The 25,243-nt window shown below is 35.8% G+C and overlaps 1 protein-coding gene across 3 annotated transcripts in view; it reads right to left on the bottom strand.

The window, feature by feature from the left end:
* The window catches only part of CD226 (CD226 molecule), a 30,032-nt gene extending 11,165 nt beyond the window's left edge, over positions 1-18,867 (bottom strand). The window contains exons 1-3 of one of the 3 annotated variants that reach the window (XM_052704004.1): positions 18,758-18,867; positions 17,344-17,682; positions 797-1,132 (exon numbers count right to left, since the gene is read on the bottom strand). In XM_052704004.1, the coding sequence (XP_052559964.1) occupies positions 797-1,132; positions 17,344-17,626 (619 nt within the window). In that variant the 5' untranslated portion in view covers positions 17,627-17,682; positions 18,758-18,867. Of the gene's footprint in view, positions 1-796; positions 1,133-17,343; positions 17,683-17,958; positions 18,073-18,757 lie in introns of those variants that run through there. The other 2 variants (XM_052704002.1, XM_052704003.1) reach the window with 2 other exon arrangements.
* Positions 18,868-25,243: the final 6,376 nt, after the last annotated feature.

The raw sequence follows: 25,243 nt of genomic DNA, 5'->3' as shown, positions 1-25,243 counted from the left end.
TCTGCCAGCATTCATTTATTAACACTAACAAAAGCAGTACCAAAGACAGCAGAGAGCTGGCCTGAATGCTACAACAGGAGAAGAAGGGCTGGGGTGGTACAAGAACTCTGTTTTCAAAAGGAGAAAAAGTTCTTCTACACAGAAGAACTAAAACTGAACTGTTTTTACAGTCATAACAGAACATAGAACTAAAAGTGGGATTTAGCTCACAGTTTGAGCAATCTAATTTTATCTGTCTGTGTATGGAGACCGAAGCTTCCATTATAATCAAACTGTGAAAATAGTCCCAGCAAAACCTGAAGAATTATTCAGCTCCTGCTATGGAAATTCCTTACTTGAACAAAGCACAGTCTGAACAATTGAACAATTCTACAGATTCTACATTTACAACAGAAGTTTGCTCTTAGTTCCCACTGGAAGACAGGTCTCTCACCTAGGACCAAGGTTCATGCCCTGCAGTACACTGTGTTAATGGGGACCGCCCCACGTCTTCAGGAGATCAGTGTTCTTCCCTTGCAAACTCTGCAGTCTCCTCTTTCAAAGAGTCTCCTTCCTATCATCAAATCAGCTTCTCACAAACAGATCTGAAGTCCTGTTACGACATTAGACAAGCTAAACCAGCTTATTTCCACGGAAACCAGACTGATTGTTAACTTTGTCATCTTTCTCACACTGCTAATTTGAATGTGGCATTTGAATAAACTCTCACTTATTACTGGAGTGTTATTTGTTATGGGTGAAGATGCTAATGCCTCAGAAGGTCCTGAAAACATTTACCACTACCTTCTTTACTTACCAACCACAGTGAAACTCATCACAAAGGTTTTATTTCTTCCAGTAGCCATGCAGCGGTACTTTGCGAAGTCGGAAGCTGTGACGTTTTGAATGACAATCTTTGAGCTTGCCTGACCAGAGCAATCCACCAGTGCACGTTTTATGAAATCTGAGCCAAATCTTCGCTCTCCTCCTGAGTTACACAGGACAATGGTATCTGTCCCACCTGCTTTAATCCTTTCCCATTTCACTTGCTGCACCAAACCTCCAATATCGTAAGGGCAAGTAAAAGTGACACTTCCTCCTGGCTTGGCAAACATCAGATTACTTTGTCTCTCAGTCATTTCAGAAGCATCTGCTGAAAAACAAACAAAAACAGGAAAAAAGCCCACTTTTTTAAAAAGTCATTTATGCCTACATATGAGTATATTTCAATACTTTTCTAGCCCAACCAGCTTTAATGGAACTATGAGGTTGTGCTGGCATTTCAAGAAGGCTATTTCTATAAATTTTGAATATATTAACAGTTTAAGCAAATGTTCAACAATGTAAATTATGGGATCAGTCACATAAAACTTGTGATATTCTTATTCTGCCTTCACTTCATTGCTTATAAAACTAAAATAGTTTGATGTGCCCTTGAGGACATGTATTAGCAAATTACATTACATCACATTCCGGCCTATGAACTCTCATTCAAAAATCTCACCATTTAAGATGAAAAATATTCTTAAACACTCCTATACTCAGGAGAAGTCTGTACGACAGCCAGGCTATTTGAACGGAGACTTACAGATAAAGTCAAGATTACAGCCATATACAGATCATAGATGTATTATATTTTAAATCATTTAGACTGAAATTTCCTTTTTCTAAGTTTCTATTTTTAGTAATAGAATTCACTCTTTACACACCAAATAAACACTAAAAAAAACTTCCAAAGCAAATTTGTCAATGTTTCTGGTATTCAGAGACTCAACTCACATGGCTTCTAGAATGCAATATTTGTAATGCATATTTTTCACAGTTAGGACTAGCACTATCATCTTTTTGAAGACTTTGGTGTTGAATAAGATTAATGACCCCACTGCTTTTTGTACACTGTAAAAGGTCTGATCTTTCAAACTGTTCAGTGAGATTCTGTATTTTATTTATGTCTTTATGTCAAAAAATATCACTAATATATACTTGTGTGCTTTCTGTTAACAACTGGAATTCATGAAGGAGAATTAAGAAAATTGCATAGGAAAAATAATATTCATTAAATGCATGAAAATCAGTTAAAAAACCAAGCAAAGAAAAAAAAAAATCTTAATATGAATTTATAGCCAGATTCATGGAATTGGATGGTTTTGCAGCAGCAGTCTGGATGAAACACAAAACTGTGGGACTGAGCTAAATTTAGATCCTATTTGGTATATTTTTATTATAAATATAGGAGAAAAAATGCTGGTAAATTGTATTAATTGGAATGCTGGTTGTATCGAACCTGTCAAAATTAGAGGTGCTGGAGAAATCACCAGTATGGGGTGACCTGCTTAGCCTCTAAGCCAGCTGCAAAAGATAGCAGGATTTCATGTGGGCAAGAATACCACCCTAAATCTAGGAACAAATGATTCCATTCATATTGGCAGGATGAAAGTTTCACTGTGGCAGTCTGACTTCTGACACTTGCCTGGTCTCCATGAAACAATGAAAAATAGGAATGAAAATGTCTAGCCTACAGTTTTTAATAATTTATCAATGGAACACAGAACAGAAAAATTACATTCTTTCTGTCTTTGGAGACTAGAAAGATTGAAATATTGAGATGCTGAAAGAGAAAAGGAACCATGTCTAATGAGTTTACCTAAAAAAAAAAATAATGAATAAAGAACCTGAAGATCCATGAAGACTGCAATGAAGGAGACAGAAAGTTAATGATAGACAAGGACAGAAAAGAAAGAAATTCATTAAACCGAAAAGAAGACATAACTCAGGCTGAGATCTGGGGCTGTTCAGCCTGGAGAAGAGAAGGCTGCAGGGAGAACTGATAGCTGCCTTTCAGTATCTAAAGGGGGCTGCAAGAAGGGAAGGAACAGACTCTTCAGCAGGGTCTGCTGTGACAGGACAAGGGGAAATGATTCCAAACTAGAAGAGGTGAGGTTTAGGCTGGATATAATAAGGAAAAAGTGTTTTACAGTGAGAGTGGTGAGGCACTGGAAAAGGCTGCCCAGGGATGTAGTGGATGTCCCATGCCTGAAGACACTCAAGGCCAGGCTAGATCAGATGCTGAGCAACCTGATCTAGCTGTGCATGTCCCTGTTCATTGCAGGAGAGTTGGACTAAGATGGTCTTTAAAGTCTCTTCCAACTCAAACAATTCTATTATTCTAAGAATTTACTCAGAGAAGTATTATTCATACAATGGTACTTGACATTTAAAAATGTTCCTGAAAGTTCCTGAAGCCACTATAAAATTTTATTTTATTTTGATTTTTTAGACAGAGAGCAGATTCTGATCAGCTAGGGAAAATTAATAAATAAAAAGGGAATTGATATCACATCTCTCTTTTGACCATCATATTCTAACAGGTTAGATCCTTTCATATTCTAACAGGTTAGATCCTTTCTCGCTTTCCACTGGCTTCCAATAACTGCCTGCTTAACAAATAATGTGTATATTTGTCTTATTCACTGTGCAACCTTAATACTTCTAATGTGCAAGCCCTACTACTGCTATTCCTTTGAAGCCCCCATGCATCCTCATCTGCTCCTGTGTGTGTGCTTGCTGTCCTACTCATTTCCTGCCAATGTCACTCCAATGCCAAGGTGCTTCTTATATCTAAACATTCTTATTAGAGAAACTATAATGTATACCTGTGACTATGTACCTCCCTCCTTCCAGAGAAATTATACCTGATCCAAAAAGGCAGCATCAAGGAGTACATAAAAATGGCCTTCTTCCCCACTGCCCTGCTATACATTTACTAGAAGAATACATATTACACATATGGTGAACTGTGAATCAAAAAATCAAAAAAATCACAATTATGAGTATGTGTTCTTTTAATTCATTACCTGTGTTACATTTGTTCAACAATATATCAGCTTCCTAATAATGTGCAATACTACTATATATTATTGTGTTCCGCAACCTGTACATTACAAAGCTGATGTTGCCTTGCAACTTCAGTGAAAATATTCAGTACACAATGCTAATAATCACAGAATCCTAAAATTACGTAGGTTGGAAAAGACCACTAATGCCATCCAGTCCAACCATCAGTCCATCTCCACCATATCCACTAACCATGTCCATTAGTGCCACATCCCCATGTTTCTTGAACACCTCCAGGGACCGTGACTCCACTGCTTCCCTGGGCAGCCTGTGCCACTGCCTCACTGTTCTTTCTGAGATGTTTTCTTAATATCCAACCTGAACCTTCCATGGTGCAACTTGAGGCCATTTACTCTTGCCTTGTTAAAAGTTAAGAGAACTATGTAGGAACAGCCAAACTAAAATAGGAAGATTTTTTTATTTTCTCAGTCACTATACACTCTATCATAGTTATTTTCACAAACATTGTGATAGATTTTAATTCTTTGCTTTGCTTGCATATTTTACCTGGCAGTATGAAGCAAAGTTCAGCCATTTGCATTCCTGATGAAAGATATAAATCACTTTCATCCTTACAGTATGGTACTGTGCAAAACTTGATTATGTAATGACAAGCAGTGGAGAACCAGGCCTATATATTTCTAATTCAATTTTCCAAGTACACGGAAATGTTTAGGCTTTTGTTTTAAACAATTGTCCCATTCTTATTTTGACATCCACATTAGAACTGTTCTTTCATCTTCCTTCTCCTCTGCTTAAACACTTGCTTTATTTAGCATCTTTCTGAACACAGTCTCTTTGCTTTCAGCCTGGTACGTGTGGGATGAGCACCTCCTGTTCTGAGAAACATTTCTATGGAAAAAAGGCACACCCGCACATCTTCGCCCCCGCATGCACACAACTCGAGGTGTCACACCATGTCAACTTTTCAGAAATGCTTTAAAAATGTACTATTGCTCCTGATAAAAAGACTTCCCCTGCCCTCTGCTCATTCTGGTCTAAGCTTCTGCTGTCCGCTCTGCCTCCACTGCAGTCCTGTCATTGCTCCTCCTGAAGAGAAAGCAGTAGGCGGTGACAGCACTCGAGGGAGCCACATTTTTCTTTGCTCAGTAAAATATAAAAGCTCCACGTTTGAAACCCTCCTTGTATCTTTTTTTGGTATAATGAGATCTCATCATATTTTGTGACTACACATATTTCCAGTTGGTTCAGGTCCATTAGACATACAGAGAGAAAAAAAATAAGCACACATTTTAAAAAACATAATCATGCAATGTATTTCTGGAAAGTAAATATTAGATACATTAAGGCATGAATGAGAGCAAATCAGCTTCTTTAAAGATTTAAAGGATTTAGCAACTAAACTGCAATTCTGCAGCAGAGAATCGATGAAGTTAAGAAACCCCACTTGGGAGGGAAAACAAAGTAATTCTGTATTTTTTTTCCTTATTATAAAGAACTAAAACTCAAAATAAATGTTATGTAAAATTTTGTTCCCCATTCTTTTGGCTAGATATATTCAGACTTTCCACTTTTTATTCCTGTCCTATTCACTTCTGTTTGTTTGGTTTTTTGTTTGTTTCATTCGTTTGATCTCAGAAAGGATTAGCTCATTGTGATTCATCACAGGAAAGTTACTTAGATACTTAATCTTGTTTTCAGCTAGATCATTTATTTTTAAAGTCAGTGAAAAGCCTGTGACATTTTAATTACAGTTAATCATGACTTTCACCTGTCCCATATCTCTAATCTTACATTAGACTCCAGAGATTTACTCTGGACTACAAAAATGTCTATGTCAAACATTTTTGGGAGGTTCATATTGGATATCTGGAAAAGGTTCTTCACCAGACTGTGCTGGGCACTGGAATAGCCTGCCCAGGGCAGTGGTCACAGCACCAACCTTTGTTCAAAAAGTGTTTGGACAGCAATCTCAGTCATATTGTCTGATTTTTGTATTTTCCTGCTTAAAGCCAGGAGTTGGGCTTGATGATCCTTGTGAGTCCCTTTCAACTCAGGATATTCTATAATTCCTTCTACTTTGAAGCTATTAACAAAGAAAATATTATTCATACTTCAACATTAGTACTGCGACTTCAGAAAAACAAAATTTCAGTAGAGTAAAATAAAATGCACTGAAAGAAATACATTTACTGCTTTGCATGTTTCTGCTTCTCTGCTGAAGCATTAAGTTTAAGCAGAGGCCTAAGGACTAGCAGCACTAGAGCTATACTGTTAAGATCAGTAGCTGCTGATCAATGTGCACAGTGATGAGAAATGAAGATGGTAACTCACACCATATCTTCAACCATCCCAGAACACAGAACACAGGTTTTTTTTTTGTTTTCTGTGCTCTTCTCAGATCTCTAGGTCAGGACAAGTTTATACTACTCAAACTGCTGATATCAAAGCCATCTTTAAAGCTGCTACCCTTAGGAAGTACTAATTTCCACCAGGAACAACAAATGAGCTTAGGAGATTTTCCAAAACTGCAAAGTTAATTTATCTCCATCACAGAAACAAGGTTTGATGCTTTGTTTGTGTACACTGTTGTCTTCCACTGCTTATAACGAGAAACAAAAGAAATTGTAGATGAAAAGCAGACTCAACATTTTATGAAAATGAACTTTCTGCAGGGATTTCTACCTTCAAGAAAATCATCTTTTAGATGAAAAAAGTACTTCAAAGCTGACTCCTTCACCCTTCCTCAATATTCTAGATTTGGAATTGCTTTTAGCTCCCAAACTAATATCTTGTGTGCACATGCCACATAATTCTGTCTCTAAAAAAATTCTTTTTTTTTTAATGAAAAAAGAAAATGGGGATATTTGGCTACTATGTAAGTTGGAGCAGGTAAAGAACTTGATTTCTTATGAGTTATTGTCTCAAGTTCTACAATCAGCCTAAAAATCATCACTAGTGCCATGTTCAAAAAAGATCTGTTTTTGTTAAAGAGAGTATTTAGATTGTAAGAGCTAAAATTTTTATACCCCTGTACATTTACAATGTCATTTTAAATTATATTATAACAATCTGGTGAATATGTCTGTACCACCTATTAATTCTCTGTGAGTTTATAGACACTTAGCACCCAATTTTAAATCACCTTCAACTCAAGTTTGTTTGTGCAATACTGCACAACCCCTTGTTATTTTACTCAGTCTTTAAAACTGAATTTTAGTTACATGGGGTGCAAGGAAAGGAAGAAGTCAGAGAGATTATGGTGCCAATAAGAGTAAGAAAATCATCTGCTATTTAAGTACAAACATTTCTGAGCCAGAAGAATTTGATTGTTAGGAAATAGATTATCCAAGAAGAACAAAAAATGCATTATGCCAGGGTTTGCCTGTGGGAGATTCTTAATGGTATAAGAGGTCAGAATTTCAGATTTTCGCTCTCTCCAGGAATTTAATCAGTTCAGAATAAGGGGAATTTACTCACAATCGGAGTTCTAGGAATGGCAGAGGATACTGTTCCCAGCCTTCACTTACTGCTTATTATTTTATCAAAATGGTTGAAAATAGTAAATGCTATACTGGAAAAATGCATGTCACATCATAAGTATGTGCATGCATGTGTGTGTGCACATATGCCTGTGTACATATGCCTCATTGCTCACATAAGAGAATCAGAGATAGAATCATAAGCAAGAAGAGGCACCCAAGGATCACCAAACACAACTTGTGGCTCCATATAGGACCAAAATCAAACCCTATATCTGAGGTTGTTGTCCAAACACTCCCTGAACAGACACTTGGGGTCATGCCCACCGTCCTCTATTGCAGACCCTTTCCCTAACCCCTAGCTGTCCCTCCCCTGACACAGATCCATGCTCAAGGTGAGGCCACACAGCACAGAGTGGAATGGGACAATCCCTCCCCTGCCTGGGCCTGATGCATCTCAGGGTGTGGTTGGCTCTTTTGGCTGCCAGTGTAGAACACAGTACATCACAATTGAAGCCATACAGGATAGAAAAGGCAGGGGAGAAGGGAAGGAAAGAGTGTGAATGGTAAAACTAGCTCTTAAAGACAAATATTTCTCAGGAGGAAAAGCCAGTGCTGGAAAAACAGCGGACAATGTATATACATACCCACATTGCCTGGGAACATAACTATTATTTTAATGGATTATTTCATGAACTGAATATGTATTGGAGAAATATTTCACAATAGGTTTGTTATGCAGTTTGGAACCAGGTAGGAATGTAAAAGAAATCAATATACCAACATTCTACACTGCTTATTTCCTCTTCTTTTTTCTTTTTTTTTTTCTTTTTTTTTTTTTTTTTTTGTCTTTTTTGAATTATAAATTATATTGTCTATCAGATAGATCAGCTGAAAGAAAAGTTCAGAATTAGAAATATAAACAGTAGAAAGAGGATCTACTTCTTTGGAAAAGTGTTGGATGAGAAAACTATGTGAATCTATAATTCACCTTTTCGTCTACCTCTGTTCATTTCATAACCTAAAACATATTTTTCCAAATGGAACATTACCTGTCTTGGATAAATTAATGATATGTATATTTAATTTCAAATTGTCAATTGTCAAGTTGTCAATATACATTTTCTGTTGTCCTCTGCAATTGCACACACTGATGATTTCCAAACACCATTATCTCAAAATCTCATACATATTCTTTCAAGTCTGTTTAAAAAAAAAAACAACAACAAAACAAAGTAATAAAACATCTGAATCTAGATCTGAGTGTCAGAGAAGTAAAAGTTGATACTAGATATAATACGTTAGTAAAATTGAATAATAAAGCTATTTAATCATCTGTGTGAAGAATTTATCATTACTGCACTCTAGAAACCTAGAAACGAAATCTTGTGCTCTGCTATGTTTCTCCACACAGATAGTTTAATTTCTAACAAGGATCAGAGAACGGCAAGCTTCCTCCTCTACTGTGAAGGCCTCATGTACTTCCTCCTTGCAAGGACATTGGTAGCAGACACCCACCATAGCATAACCCATGTTGGTCTGCCCACTATTCCCAACCCATAGACTCTCAGATCGTTCATCATCCACAAGTAAATAGTTTCCTGCATTCCCACTGCTTCCTTGCATAAAAAGCAACACAGAATCACAGAATTGGAATTTTGGCTGAAAGGAACCGCTAGAGATCATCTAGTTCAACCCAGCTGCCAAAGCAGGCTCCCTAGACCAGGTTGTACAGGTAGGCATGCAGGCACGTCTTAATGTTTCCAGAGAGGGAGACTCCACAACCTCTCCAGGCAGTTTGTTCCAGTGCTACGTCACCCTTATTGTAAAGAAGTTCTTACACACATTTGTGTAGAACTTCCTGTACTTCAGCTTGTGGCCATTTCCCTTTGTCCTGTCTCTATGCACCACTAAAAAGAGACTGGCCTCGTTCCTTTGCCTCTCATACCTTGGAAATTTATGGATATTTATCAGATTCCCTGTCAACTGTCTTTTCCCAAGTCTGAACAGACCCAGTTTGCTCAGCCTTTCCTCATAAGAGAGGTGCTCCAGGCCCTTCTCTCCACTTCTTTGCTAATCTGGCCTGTTCTTTCTAAAAAGCATGTATCCATCCATTGCAGCACATGAGTAATGGAAGCCATCCTAATGAGATCATAGCTTTGTAGCTATATGTAGAGTTCTAATTCCTTATTTGTTTCCCCTACAGTGTGCACTGGAGCACAGAAACTTCAGATGGTTATGCAGATTTCCAAAAAATGTACCAGAGCTTCCTCACAATGCTGCCCCCCAGCATTTCCTCATCTGGGTGCACACATTTGAGAAGGCCGTCCTTCTGCCTTGATTTGTTGTTTTCAAGGTTTTGCTCTTACATGTCATCCCAACCCAGCCAACTTTTTTCATTCATGGGTTGCCATCTGACTTTCCTATTGTCCTGTTAAAGGTCCCCTCACCAGTTTTGAGTCTGACCAGCCTAACGGGAAAGGTGATTTTTCCCCACTTGCTCATCTGGATCCTGCTTCTTCTTAATGGTTCATGATCTTCCGAAAGGGTCCCTGATGATAAAACTCAACAAAGAGCAAATAGCACCAATAGATGAACAACTCAGAAGTGAGACTCATCTTCAAATTATCATACATCTGTTAACAATTGTGGCATCCAGTGAACACAAAAATTGTGTTCATTAAGAAATGTTTGGAGGGAATATATAAACCAACTCTTCAAAATTATCTTATGCTGGTAAAGAGCACTACTCCTCATAGATTTTTCCTTAACATTGCACACTCTGGTACAAACACAGAAACTGAGAGTACTTACTACTATTTTCCTTCTTAAAAACCAACAAGAATCATTAAAAAAAATAAATAAAACAGCAACAAAAACAACATACACACACACACACACACAAAAATACAATAAACAGTGATGAATGAAAGAGTCTGCACGTTATAACTGCCTGCTAGCCAAATAGAACAAAAATCACACTTTCTGTTTCTGGAAGATAATTTTTCTCATGTGTACAAATCATGTATATAGACAAGATAAAGGACAATATTCAGCTTCATTCAGTAATGCTGAGGCTTTAGCAGGAACGTTTTAGCTGATTTATTTTAAGAATGTAATATATAAATTGGAGACAATTCTGATGAATATAAGAATAGTGAAATTCAGAAGAATGAGCTAAGAAGGAAAATTAACTATTTTTGTTCAGAACAGAGAGATGACCGAATTTTGATAATATGGGAGCCTTCCTTCTATTTTTCAAAGGGAAGTACTAAAATGAATAAGCTTTATATTAAACATGAGGTATATAGGTTAGATGTAATGGGGAAAAAAATCTCATTCCAAGGCTGGTTAAGCGCTAGAATACCTATGCAAAAATATGCATAAATTTCCAATATGGGAATTGGTTATGGATGATGCTTATACTTCCTCAGAATAGAGATAGATGAGATGAGTTTGCAAAGTCTATTCCAACCTGATTTTTCCACTTTTTTGTAATTTGTTTTGATACAAGCTTTTCCTCCAGAAGAGAAGGTTTTCCTTCCGCTCTGCTCCAAACAGGCTTTTTTTACTGAAGCCATTTTTACTATTCACATTTTTACTGAAGGGAGATCCAACTCTCAGTTTAGCACAGGAATTAAAAAGAAAGAAAAGCAATGTTTAACAGGTCAATAACCACAGCAGAAGTATGAAAAAGGCAGCTTCTTCTTGGCTCCATCCTCTTTCTTTTTAATTAGGTGCTGATAGTGTGGTTGACACTGTGTAAAATACAAAGATAGCCCTTGCTCTGGGGAGCTCAGAGTCTAAGAGCTGAGGAATGAAGATCCCTCAGCGCTAGTTCTTGTTTCTGTGTCCTTTAAAGGGATGATAATGTTTCACTGTAGACCTATGAATCACAATCTAAATTGAGACAGAGATAAATAGAAAGCAAGCTATTTCAGGTGAATAGGGACTTGAAAAAAATCTATACATTGTACTGCTTTTGGCAGGCAGAAGAACATTAATAAAGAAGTAAGGGCTGAGTGGCATGGATATCATCACACTAGCTAAGAATAGAAAAGCTCTGTCTCTGCTATCATAGAAGAGGTTGATCACTCTATTTAAAATATAGGAGTACTTCATGGTACAGCTGTCATTTAAATACTCTATTAAAGAACTTCCATTCTTATTCAAAGTTGCTAGCAAGACACATCCCCTTAACCAACGATCAATTGTCACTGACTACAAAACCAAAAATTTAACCATGAATTAAAATAAAAACAATAAAATAAAAAAAATTCAAAGAGTTTAACAATTAAAAATTCTGCAGCCATGCATAATTCATGTTACATGATGTAAAAATTACTGTCAAAATAATATTTTCCATTAGTACATAGCATCACTTTTTAAAGTCATAAATCACTAGTAATATTTTACTTTCTAGCTGAAAATAAACTACTTAGAATAGTGTCTTCAAATATAAATATCTCTTGTACTGATAAATTAGAGAGGAACCAAAGGATTTAAGACAGGTCTGGCAAAGGACCACATAAACAAATGGATCAAAGTCCCAGCTGGGGGACGTTGGAAATGTTTCTTTTCCCTGAAAATATTTTAGAGAAGGAAAAAAAAGGAGGAGAGGAGAGGAGAGGAGAGGAGAGGAGAGGAGAGGAGAGGAGAGGAGAGGAGAGGAGAGGAGAGGAGAGGAGAGGAGAGGAGAGGAGAGGAGAGGAGAGGAGAGGAGAGGAGAGGAGAGGAGAGGAGAGGAGAGGAGAGGAGAGGAGAGGAGAGGAGAGGAGAGGAGAGGAGAGGAGAGGAGAGGAGAGGAGAGGAGAGGAGAGGAGAGGAGAGGAGAGGAGAGGAGAATCTCTCCTCTTCTGCTTCTTTGCTAAGGTTAGGTACATGAATGGTGACTGACAATATTTTTCTTTAGTCTTTCATCTAAAAGTAAAATCACACACACACACATATATATATATAATAAATCTGCATTTTAAACACTTTCCCTTCTAGCTAGCAAACATTTGTAATGTTTTGTAACTCAACAGTTTCTGTGCGATATCTCCAAGTCTAGTGGTTCTTCCTTTAGCAGTGACTTTATTCTGTGCTCCTCACATTTTACATGGTGCCTAAAATCAGTCTTCAGTCATACACATCTAATTGCTGTATATGAGGAAAAAGATTGTCCTTAAACTGTTCCTTAAGGTGAAACATTGTAAGTAGTAACCAATCCTACAGAATCTTTTCATTAAAAAACAAACAAACAAAAAAAAAAACCAACAAATGTGCAAGGAGTTTTTCAGGAAGTATGGGTTCTATTGGTCTAGGGCAGGTTGTGACTCATAAAATGTAGGAATATTAAGAAAATGCTCTTGAATTCTCTTCCAAAAACTGCTGCATGCATATTCACATTACAAGATAAAAAAAGCAATAGATTCACACAGCTGGCAGATATCTTCCTGTGGGATAAATAGACTATTCTTTTCCAAAGTATTGATGTAAAAGTAAAAAAAAAAAAAAAAAAAAAGACAGAAAACAATCTCAAGTTCTCTGCAATTATGTTACAGAATTTCAGTACTGCAAATGCTTGTAAAACTATCCCATAGTTATGTAGCGCGTGAAGTAGCTATGCCACAACTGTTATTGCTTTACTGTCTGTATCTCTGAATCAATAAAGTAAGCATATCGTGCAGCCTGGGAGAGCTCTTTCTTATGTTTCACAGATATCCTAGAAATCTTAGCAAAAATTAAAGGCAAAAAAAAAAAAAAAGAGCAGAGTATGTCCTGATATTTTTATTATATCTTCTGAAACAGCCCCAGGACAAATTTGAGATCAGATCTGGTAAAAAACAGAAACAAAAACAAAATCAATTGCTACAATAATTGTGTCAAAAATTGCTCTAAATGATGATTTATCACCACTTCTAGGGTCTTCCATCTGTCAGCGATGCAAAAGTGATAGTATTCCAAGAAAAGGCATCTGTAATGAGAGCTACAACCTCCTCCATTTCTCAGGACTTCTGGTCATTGTGGCAAGTCAGTCATTCCTTATTAGGATTAAATTTTCTTCTCTTTAATTTTTTTTCCCTTGGTGGAAAACAAAGCTAGCTCACACCATCTATCACATGGTGAGGTGAAGAGGTTTTCTGTGATCAGAGAGTAAGTTGTAAAAAAAAGTTTTGCTGATTCTCCTACAATGCCAATCTGTTAATAATTATAAATAATAATTCAGTTAAAAACTGAATCTTTACATACAAAAAATTGTAAGTGTGGAAATTTGCACATACACACACATTTGCACACTTTTTTTTTTTTTTTTAATTTAAGAGAGTCATGATCCTCCAGCTTTTCTAACTGATTAGTCTCATATAATGTTAAAGACCTGCTAGCACTTCAGTGTTGCTCAATGGCGCTGTAGTGGTGAGACACTATGAAATATTAACTCATTAAGCATTAGCACTTGATGTTCCTATGGTGCTAATGAAAAAAATGTTGACAAATCAGAATCATACCAATTATACTCACTTTGTACTCACTTTTTTTTTTTTTTTTTTAACTATACAAAAAACTTGGGAAAGCAGAATCTGATTCCTGACCTCTTAATTAAGAGTAATGAAACACCAGAGCAACTTTGAACCATTTGAGTGCAGAAGAATTCCTTTTTGGGTAAACAAACAGTTTATCCATGGCACTTTATGCAAATTTTCATACTAATGTGATTTAGCAGGAAGATCTGTGTTCCATAGAATAATAAGTCAGTACAGATAAAATCTGAAACTTCTAAGTGGCAAGGTAGTGCAAATTAAATTATAATCCAGGTTTCAGTTTTGGTTAACATAGAAAACTCAATATCAGTTTAAATTCAGCTGTGTGAATATACCAAAGAAAACTTAAATTTCATTTTGAACTTTGTGCTCACAAAGTTGCATCCTTTTAAAGGCAGCTTAATCAATCAATCTTAAAAAATAAAACCATAAATTATGAAGCATTAGGCATAATGCAATTCTCCAATTAAATAAATAAATTTACTCTAAAGATTTGTTGATTTACTGTTTAAACGGAAGAAATGGATTTTACAGTGAGTTGCTCATTTGTCTGGGGTAGTAAAGGCAAATTAATGTTTTTCTAAAAAACTATGCTTATTGTGAATCAATAGACAGATCCAGAAACCAAGGAGGGCAGTATAATTAAAAGCCGTTTTAATAACCCGTGAAATGTTTTTTCTGGTATTTTGGGCAGATTTGTGTATAATAAAGAATATAAAATTCCTTTAAAAGGACCTCATTTTCCTGGACTTCAACTATCAAGCAGTGTATATTCATCCTACAGAGACAGATCCATTTCTGTTGAAAGGATGAGACTAACACTTAGCTTTCTCTGGTGAAGAATACAAAAACTTTCAAAGCAAACACCAATGTCCTAACTTTGCCAGCTGACAAATAAGAAGAAAAATTATATGTATGCTATCAGCAGCAAGCTGAAATACTGGCAGCATGGAAGCAGAACTGAAGTTTACTGTTGATTTAATCAAAGCAAGGTGTCATCCAAGGAATTAAAGATATTTATTACTGATGAATGCACTATTAAAAGGTAGATAAAGCCTGACTAATAACAATTCTTCTATAACCACTACATTAAAAAATGCCTTCTCCGAGATCTGTTTTTAATAACATATTTAATTTGCAGAGTAGATTGAAGCTGCAATGTTTCATCTTTGCTGTTGATATGCTTCCTTTTCTCCAGATCAGTGAGTACAAAGATCTTGTTTATGAGCATCTACTGGGAGCTAAGCAAAATTGATTTTTCCTGTTCTGAGAAACCTCAATGCTTAAAATGGGAAAAGATTAACTTCTATTCAACATTATTATCTTTTTTTTTGTAGCAAGATTAAATATACACAATGGAAATATGGATGTTTTAGTTTTGAGGTTTAAAGTGCTCCAATGAAGTGAGGTACCCTAAATAGTGAATATTATATCCAACACTATCATTTAAAAAATGTGACTCTGATAAATGATATTTTTTTGTTTAGCTTATAGTGTGCTGAAATCTTTAAGTGGATTACATAATATAAGTATTAGACTGACAGATAGAATCCCAAGGAAGCTCACTACCTAACTAACTACAAAATCAGACACAAATAGCTGAGGTCAGCACTTCTTTGGCCAGACAAAAAGGACTAAATGAGCTTGCAAACCTCTACTGCATCTAACTTAATTTTTTATTAAATCAACTCACTGCCAGAACTCTGGTTAAACAGAGCCTCAGAAGAGATCTAGTTTGTCTACTGCTTTTTGTAAATAACAACCTGAATCTCCAGATCTTGGGTTATTTAAACGCAACAACAACAACAAATGTTTCTAATGCCTGGAGTTATATTAACATTGAACAGACTGACAGAGAAACCTAGAGGTACTGTTTCTAAAAGTTATTCCTTTACATAATAAAACAGATGCTAGGCTGAAGCAAGCAGTCAGAGAAGACACTCAAGGAATCATAGCTGAGGAGCTGTGATCTGAACTGCAAGCCTACCCTGAGGGATCTTTTTAATTCTTCCACCAGATGGACATTCCCTCTCCATGCAAATAACTGAATTGTACGACTATGCTAGTGGACTACAAAGGCAGAGATAATTTCAGTTCTGAAATAACTTATGTAACTAATCTGAAAGAAGTAGAATTATAGCTTTTTTTTTTAAAGTCAGGCCAATAATTTGCCTGGCTTAATTTCTGCTTTGATAAGCATCCATGTTTAGTGATAAAAAGCTAATACAGATAGGAAAGCAGATATGGATTCCTATCTCATTTCCATTATCAAAATTGTTGTTTAAAATCAAGTTTCAGAAGTCTTCAATGGCAAAGGTAGGAACAGTATAGCTTGAAATTATTTAAATTACATATCTACTACAATATCAGCTCAACTATTTATTTGTAACATTGAAATAACAGAGGTTTAGAGAAAATAAATTTGAAAGTAAGATTTAGAGGGATCAGACTAGGAATTATTTCTAATCTTCTTTCAAACAGAAAGAAACAGAACTAAACTCCTTCAACTCATTCTCTCCTAACTATGAAATGCAATAAAATATTGAATGAGGTCTATTTCCACTTGGGATGATGAGAAAGAGATTATCTTTACATTCACTGTATCAAACCAATAAACCAATAATCAAAACCAGTTGTCTTCTGAAGGCTATTCTATCATTTGCATGTAATGAACTTCTAAGTACTAAATTACTACAGTTCCACTCCTGTCATCAGGGAATCTCTGTACTTTGCACCAGAGCTGACCAATATAAGCGGACATGCATAGAAAAATACTTGAATGGGTTATTTCTGCTCTTTCTCACTCAGAATTGGAAAGGAAATCAAATCAGATGAGTCAGATAGTTAGAGAGCCTCTGGAAAGTACGTGAGCAGCTGTACAGAAAGTACATAGGCATAAGTGAATCTGATCTTTTTCTTTCCTTCTTTTTCCATCTTCAAGCAGGTTCCTTTTAAAGAAATGTCATTCTTCTTCATTTAAATGTCTCTTTTTTTTTTTTCTGCCACACCATTCATAAATGTTTTCACTTGCTGTTGCTGTTTTTTGTTATTGTTGCTGTTTTGTCTCTTTGTTCATTTTCCTGTTTTTCTTATTTTTGAGACCAGTGCACAGTAGCATCCTCACTATAAAGCACAGCAATAAAAATCCATTACCCTCCATGGGCAGTTATAAGGTTTAATTCAATTCTCTGAGAAGATCCTGCAGATTATAGAAGTGCACTTCTGAAATGATAGTTGCTATGTAAAGTCTGACATGTGACACATTGGTACTGTGACATACATCTGCGTCCTTCAGTTCCACTCCTTATTTCCTACTTCTCTTAAAATAAACTTTTGTTAAAGCAAAATAATCATTTTCTGATGTGTTTGTACTTTCACCTAAATTACTCCATTTATATGTGCAGTATAATTGAAAAGTTACAGAGCCAGATATTCCCTATATTTGCATAAATTTCTGTATTGCGTTTATCAGAAATTAAAAAAGTGATGAGAAATTTCCTTACCTGGATGAATAACTTCTATTACCTTCTCAGAAACTCCATCTGGATAAGTTACAATGGAGCAAAAGTAAAAACCAACATCTTCCAAAGTACTGTTGTTGAAGGATAAGGATTGGTCTTCCCTGGAAGTATTTTCATAATATATTCTTCCCCTGTATTTGTCTTCAATATGTATGCCATAGATAGGATGCAAGACAGCAATATTTTCTTTATGACTTCCATTTTGTTTCATCCAGGATGTCTGCATTATCACAGCTTTTTTTGGATATATGCATTCCAGTTTCATCTTCTCTGAAAGCTTTACAGTTGAATCCACAAACCTTCCTTCCACACTGGCTAAAACTAAGAAATACATTTGATTACAAATACTATTAAAAATTGAAATTATAATAAAACTCAGAAATGACATTAGCAGCATCAGAAGTAAAATTTTGAAGAAAATGTTCATAAAAAATAACCACAACCCGTCGATATTGTAACTATTTCTAATGTATGAGTATGACTGGAAAGTTATTTGTGTGAAGCACACCGTGACACACTCGTGAATTGTGATCATATGCGTAATTATGTAAGAGGAGGAAAGAAATATGATAGCTAGGAATAGGAAAGAGATCTTACTTGTACAGAGTTGGAGAACAGCAACAAGGAAAGCTGCATGGTCCATCTCAAAGAACACTGGAATCAGTGACTGGCGCTATGGGGCTTTGTGCAGTCTCTGCACACCACGTGCTGCTCTCAGGGGGAAGGTTTTACTTTTGAAACATGAAAAACATCACTAGCTTTTTACTTTCACATTCTAAAAGTTGCATCAAAGATGCGCTGAATTCATATGTGAAACCATCTCAGAGAAAAGTTTTCCACTACTATTGAATCTCCAGCCATATGATAACTGATGTAGATGATAACTGATGAGATTTTCAGGTTTCATCAAAACAAGCCAATAGAATTCTTCTGTGCCATTTACCCCAAATCAACACCTGTCTGCTATTCAAGGAGTGAGAATTTTGAAAGAGAATACAGTTCCTATGCTGTATAACCATAACTCTATAGAGGTTATAATCTCATTGCAAAAATATAGCATCCTTAAAAATAGGATGTTAAATACTTAAAAATACTATACACAAAACCTTGCTTTTTTTTTTTTCCCCCCAGAAACCTGGGCATCATATTCCAAGTGATGCAAAATTAACAAAAGTGATGCATACTTAACAAAAATGACCCTCAATGAAAATTTCTTACGATCTTCTCTTAATACTCTTCATTTATGTATTGCATTCTTTTCAATTCTTTTTAATACTGAAAGAATTTCCTCAAGTACAGGAAATTAATAACAGCACAAGTTTTAAGGACCAATGAAGCCTTAGAATTCAACCAACTTCTATGAAGTATCTTCATGTTTTCTAAGAGCAGCACTTACATACTATTTTCCTGGAAAAATCATAATCTGGATTCACAAGATCCTCCCAGAGTGTCAATAGTCCATCTGATCCTACCTGAAAAATCTAAATAGAAAAAAAATAGTCAGAGGCTGAGTTTCATTTGTATTACAGCTATCTTTTCAATCAGATTAAAATATTTACTTACATTTATCTTATCTCAGGAAATGGAATGATTGCTGGTAACAACATCATGAAATGAGGAGGTTCAGAAGTCAAATGTTTGTACAGTAGATGTCAGATATTTGTACAGTAGAAAAAAGGATTCTGTGAGTTAATAAGGCCTGGCTCCAGGATGCTATGTGGCATTACGGTCTTCAATCACCTACACAGGATCTGCATGTTTCTTATATTTAAGTCTTTAAAGAACTCACTGGCTAGCCGTTCTCATGTTGCAGTTGCAAATGAGGCAAAAAGATGAAGTATTTCTCTACACTGAAATATTTTTTATGTCATATTACATATGCTTATACTAGTTTACAAATGAGTGATGTTTCACAAAATCTGAAGTTGAAGGAAAAGATAAATAGACATGAATATATTTTTAAATTATTATTATAAATAAAACTTCTTGCACATCTGGTTTTTTGTTTTTTTTTTGTTTTTTGTTTTTTGTTTTTTTAATTAAAACTAAGAGTAAGTACTCAGGAAATCTCCAAAATGAAAACAAATTACCTTCAGTGAAAATTATTTTTCACTTATCTTCATTTATTTGTTCATATATAAATTACTATTTTATTGTTCTGGATTTCATGCTCATTTCTCTCCATACAGCTTTAAGAGCAAAACAGAAATTAAGAAATTAACATTCAGCTCCACATGATGGCTAAATATCAGTGATACCATATGTTGTCTAAACACATTCACTTGTGCAACAGTCACAGTTACTACAAAAATCCAGGGATTCTTGGTCAGTTATTTGGTTCTCAAAACAGGGTTATTTTTCGCATCCACTAAAAGCAGCAGCCTCTAAACAGAGTATTACTGATTCTTCCCCTAAAGACTGCACTACAAGTCCCCTCTGAACACCTGTGCAGCATGCCTGGATTCACAAATTAGGAACCTACAGTCACTATGAAAACTGACTTCACAGATACAATTTGGGAGAAGGCACAAGCTTTACTTGTCATTTTTTTTTATATAAGATATGTAAAAAAGAGAAATAAACAGTGCCTCTACCATGTCCTTCTAGCCTGTGGACCTAGCAGATAACATAAGGGAAGGTTATCTTGCAACATTCCCTCCCACTTCATTGAACCTCTAACCTGTGATTCTCCCTACAGACCACAGCAGAAAAAGGCTGGAAAACACACTTTTCTCTATGTAGAAGAGACTTTCACAGAAACAGCAACTGCACATGCCATGGTCACCTGAGTAGTTCCTTGGTCTCTTCCACTCCAGTTCTCTGTCTGCCATAACATTGTTCTTCTTTCCCAGTAATCCCATTTTTCTCTCCATCCTGAGAAGCCCAAAGCAAAGGAAGGAGATGTTCACAGAGATAATCAAGTTGTATTTCAGTAATTGTTCTCTAAGTGCCAATTACAATTAAACAGCAAACAAACAGCGTAGTGTAATTTTACAGCTGAATGTATAACTGTAGAGCGGTCGCTTAAAACAAAAATTGGAAGGAAACAAAACAAAACAGAAGCAATTGCACAAACACATTGGAAATATATGGGTTGGATTCCAGTCTTGACTTGAACACAGATCTTTTATGTCTCTGGGTGCATCATTTTGTTTCCTAGTGCATTAATTTCCCCCAGTCCAATATATAGATAAGATATAATGAAGGATTCTGTTTCAAAGCATGTCACAATGATTTCTGTAATTAGATTCTCTAATGGAAATTGCTATAAGTGAGTGAAGAATAAGATATACGCATAAGGCCAGCACAATATGTTAATACCCTTTTTAATGATTTATTAGCATTTAAGATTTAACAGATAGGCCTGCAGCAATATTGCAGAAAGAGAGAGAAATCTACTTGCTTCTGCTTCTTCCAGGAAAAAGGCCTTGGCTGTGGCAGTGCAGTGAAGCAGGAGACAGCCAAAAAGGAGATTGCTCCAGGTTCCACTTATAAACATGACCAGTGGAAAAATGGTCAGGGCAAGGGGACTGTTTCGGTGAATCTTCAGTGAAGAGAATGAAGAAAATGGACTGGAAGGAGGGAGTGTTTTGAATAGTTTGGTCTTGGCCTCTGTGTCTCTGGAGATCAGCTCTTCTATCTAGAAGCCAGGCTAATCAACTCAGAATGGTAGCTCAGCAACAAATGACACAACTCTCTCTCCATGGATGACAGTCTTCCCTTAAATTACCATAAAGGAAATTACCTCCTCTTCCATTCACTATTCTTGGTTTCTTTAAACAGAAGGGCTGAGTGTAGTTGGATAAAGGCAAATAATTCAATTTCCTCTCTCCTATTCTGCATTGTGCTAATTTAATTGCTCTAATAAAGACCCCAAATTGGATTAATCTACATGCATGCCTGATGCAGTAACATAATGGATAAGATTCTTTAATACGTATTCATTAACATCAGAGCAGAAGTTAATACCGAGAATTCTTCCAAAGAAATTGGAAAAAAATTTGACTTAAATGCAGTCACATTTTAGGGTACATTAGTCTTTACTCAGAGAAGTCTTTACTTCCTCAGAGGAAGAAAAAAATGATCAAAACTTAAAGTCCTTCTGCAGAGTAGAAAGGTAGAGAAAAAATGATTTATATATTCAAAATCTTGATGATTTATTTTTAAGTGCACTGGCAATTGCTCAGGTTGCACTATATAAGTTGTAATTCTACAACGAATTGTTTCATCCCCCCATGTGCAAGAGGATATGTATGAAGGGGTCTTTATATAGACTATCTTTTTACATTTCTAGAGCTGGAAAATTATCTACATTTTTGGACCCAAAATGCTAACTCTATTTTCATTCTAATGTAACACTGAGCACCTAAATGGGTCAGGAAGATAAGACTGTTAGTGATAAAACCACAGCTGCAACATGACGGCTAGATATTGCTAAATGCTGAGATTCAAGAAGGGTAGTTTCATATTTATTTATTTTCAAGAAGATTAATCACAAGCAGTTGATGGAATCTGAACATTGAAAAGCTATGCTGAATGACAAAATGTGCTCGTGGTGATATGCACTAATAGTATAAAGGTCTGATTAAGGAAGTGGAAGTAACACCACTGCTGAACAAATTTTGAACTAGACACCATAAAGCAATACTGCTGCTGACTCTTAAGCGAAAGGTGTGTTGGTAGGAGATAAGAAAGTCTGTGGTATTTTTTAAGTTCACTGTGTAAGTGGTGATCCTTTGATGTATTCGTGGCTTGACAGTTTGCCTGTGACAACTTACCAAACTTCATAGAAGTTTGTGTCTACTTGTGTGCAGGGGGAATTCTTAAAACAGCAAAAGCACTCCTCTGCTTATCTGAATAAAACGAATGTGGAAAATATGATAGAAAGAGAATTTAATAAGTAACATTATTTGAGTTTAAAAAAAAAACACTGACCTACTTAAAAAAGAGAAAGAAAAACTTGATAAATAACCCCAAGAAAATAACCAGATAATTCATTTCAGTATTGAATATTTTCTTCACATTTTTAGTTATCAATTGCTTAATGATAGGAGATATCACAAGGCATTTTTCTTCCAACTAAACTTTTTTTATTCGGTGATCTTGTCTGTAAATATTTGCCATTGATTTGTTCAATAAGATACAGAAAATGTCCTTAAAAAATGTTTTATAAATTCTTCTCTTTTAAGCATAGGAAGATACTACAGGTTTTTTTTCACATTTTGTTGGTAATTGGTTTATGTTATGACCTTGAATCTTTATCTGGAAATAACATGAAAGATGTCATTTGAACGATTTGCAATATACTGATTTACAAAGGAAAATAATAGATGACATTTGAGTCTCTATGAATTTAATGTACTAATACTGTTAGTCAACTCCGTATGTTGTTCTTTTTTGTTGTTGTTGCTAACTTAGTTCTTGTCCTCCTGTTGAAATCTTTTAGCTTGTTAGTTTCAGAAAAGTGGTATTACTTACAGAAACCCAGGAGTTTCATTTTAATGAAAGAAAAATGGAAGCAGAAAAACTTTAAGGTGCTCAAGCAAAGGACCTTGGGAAGGGATATTTTGCTTTCAGAACACAGCCATTCCTATGTAACTGTAATCTTTCCTGAATTAACCTTCTCCTGGTTCACCTCTACTTTTCATGTCAATCATGTTGCTATTAAAAAAAATTCAAACTTCTACTTTAAAACGGTTAAAACCCAGTTTAAGGAAATGAATGTTGGTGTTTTTCCCTTTTGTTGGCAGAGAGGTTCACTGAGATGTTTCCTAAACAGTCCCCTTTAAATACAGCCTGGACTTTAAACACAGCCTGGATGTTAAACCCCCCTGAGGAGGTTGAGGTTATTCTGAATTATATGATACTGTCAGCTCAGACAAGTATTCGAGGAAGATCTGCAGCTGACCTTCGGCAAAGAAGCTTATGGCTTGAAAAAATGGCCTTCAAAATCCATCGAGAAAGCTAGAGAAAGAAAAGACTGCACCTTTTGTACGTGCTATCTTATTTTTGTTGATGCATTCAGGAACTGACACAGACTATCTTTTTAGCAAAGAAAGATATCTCATGTAACTTTTCTTAAGCCCTTTTTGTGCCCTTCTGTTGAGAAAAACTCAATAAAGAGCACAGTGACGGATTATTTTTTGATATTGCAGATCTCCTTCCAACAAGATCAATTCAAGCTCCCAGTAAATTCAAAAAGTTTCTACCCATAAGAATACACAAAGCCAAATCCAAACACCACAGCAGTAATGATGTGTGAAAACAGAAGCTCAGGTAACTGTTTGCTCTGTTAACTATTTCTAGTTTGATGACTTATTCATATATTTTTTTTTAATTTACGTTAAAATGTAAGGGGAAGCGTGTAATCGGGCAACAGAGATGGAAGTTGCTGTTGGCTGAGATGAGACTGGTAGAGACAGGCACTGGGATGGGGCAGGGAGCCACACACCTGCAGCCTGGGTACAGAGTGAAGGGGTTGGGATTAGAGAAGACCTCAGAGCAGACAAGACCCACAGCCCGTACGACAGTGGCCTTGTGAAGCTTGTCACTCAGGTGGCAGAACTAGAAGACAGAAGGGCTCCCGTGAGGGCACAGACTTTGGGGGAAAAGTTATTTTTGAACTCTAATTTAATCTGTCATACTTAGCAGGTCTGAGATCTTTCCTTTTCAAAATTACCTTGTTCTGTTTCATTACTTATGTTCTGATGAAACACAGCCAAAGGCATTGAATACCTTTGGTACACAGGCTTCAGGAAAAGCAGTGGCAGTGCTTTCTTCAAGGTCTTGCTGACTTGGCACGAAAGTACAGGCATCTTTTTCTTTCCTTCTTTTAATCTTGAACAGGTTTTAAATGCTGCAATCCAAGTACCAATCCAGCTATTTAAACTACAGCTTGAAAGAAGTATGCTTCAGAACAAGGAGTCTTACTCTTGGAGTATACTGCAAAACATTTTCAAAAGAGAAAATTAAAATTATTTGCAAGAGAAAATGTTGAGCAAATAAAGGTCTAAATTCTTCCCCCTTCACAGGAGACAGAGAGGAAGGGAGATTTAGAAGGACAAATAAAATCATGTAAAAGCAGCAACCTCCTCCCAAAGCTTAAATCTGCAATAAAATGGAAGAAACAACAAACAATAAATCTGAAGACAAATCAAAACTTCTGTTCTATTGTAATGAATTAAGCTCTACTGGCCTTGTATTTTGTCTACAACTCTACACCCTCATATGATGATACATTGCAGTTCTTCAAGTAAAAATCCCTTTCCTTACTAAAAATCATGAATAGATGCTTCTTGACCACTGAGCTGTTTTACTCTTCATTTGTTCAAGGAAAGTCCTACAGGGCAGGAAAGCTTTTTCAAGAAAGGATTCACAGTGAACTGCAAATTAATGGAACACATGAATATCTGTTGTAATCATTTGTTTTGGTAGAAATAGCATAATTGTATCTTAATGTCCTGCCTGATTCACTGCAACATTTTACATCTGTTTTATGCTAATGCACTTGCAAAGAAATCAATGATATTTATACTGACATGAAGCAGTGGGTGACTCATATGCTCAATTAGTCTCTGCAGTTAGAGAAGGAATATAGATTGACTTCATTTTTCAAAATTTAACCTGCAACTGTGACCACTGAATTCTAAGATTCTGGAAGTTTAACTATATTACATCAGTATGACTTCAGAGCACCCATGATAGAATCATCACAAGTTGTTTTTTAAGGATTTATTTTTTGAATTTAATTATTCTGACCACATAGGTTTTTATTTCGTTTATGTTCTCATAAGAAGGAGGCACTGGAGTTTGACAGATTTTTTTTTTTTTTAAATATGTTTGTGATTTATATGAAGCATTAAATGGCTTTAAAGTAGTATAC

Source organism: Tympanuchus pallidicinctus, unplaced genomic scaffold, assembly GCF_026119805.1.
Source record: "Tympanuchus pallidicinctus isolate F22 unplaced genomic scaffold, pur_lepc_1.0 scaffold5, whole genome shotgun sequence".
NCBI classification, from domain to species: Eukaryota; Metazoa; Chordata; class Aves; order Galliformes; family Phasianidae; genus Tympanuchus; species Tympanuchus pallidicinctus.
Note: the sequence above shows the minus strand (reverse complement) of the source record. Positions and strands in the feature narration are given on the sequence as shown.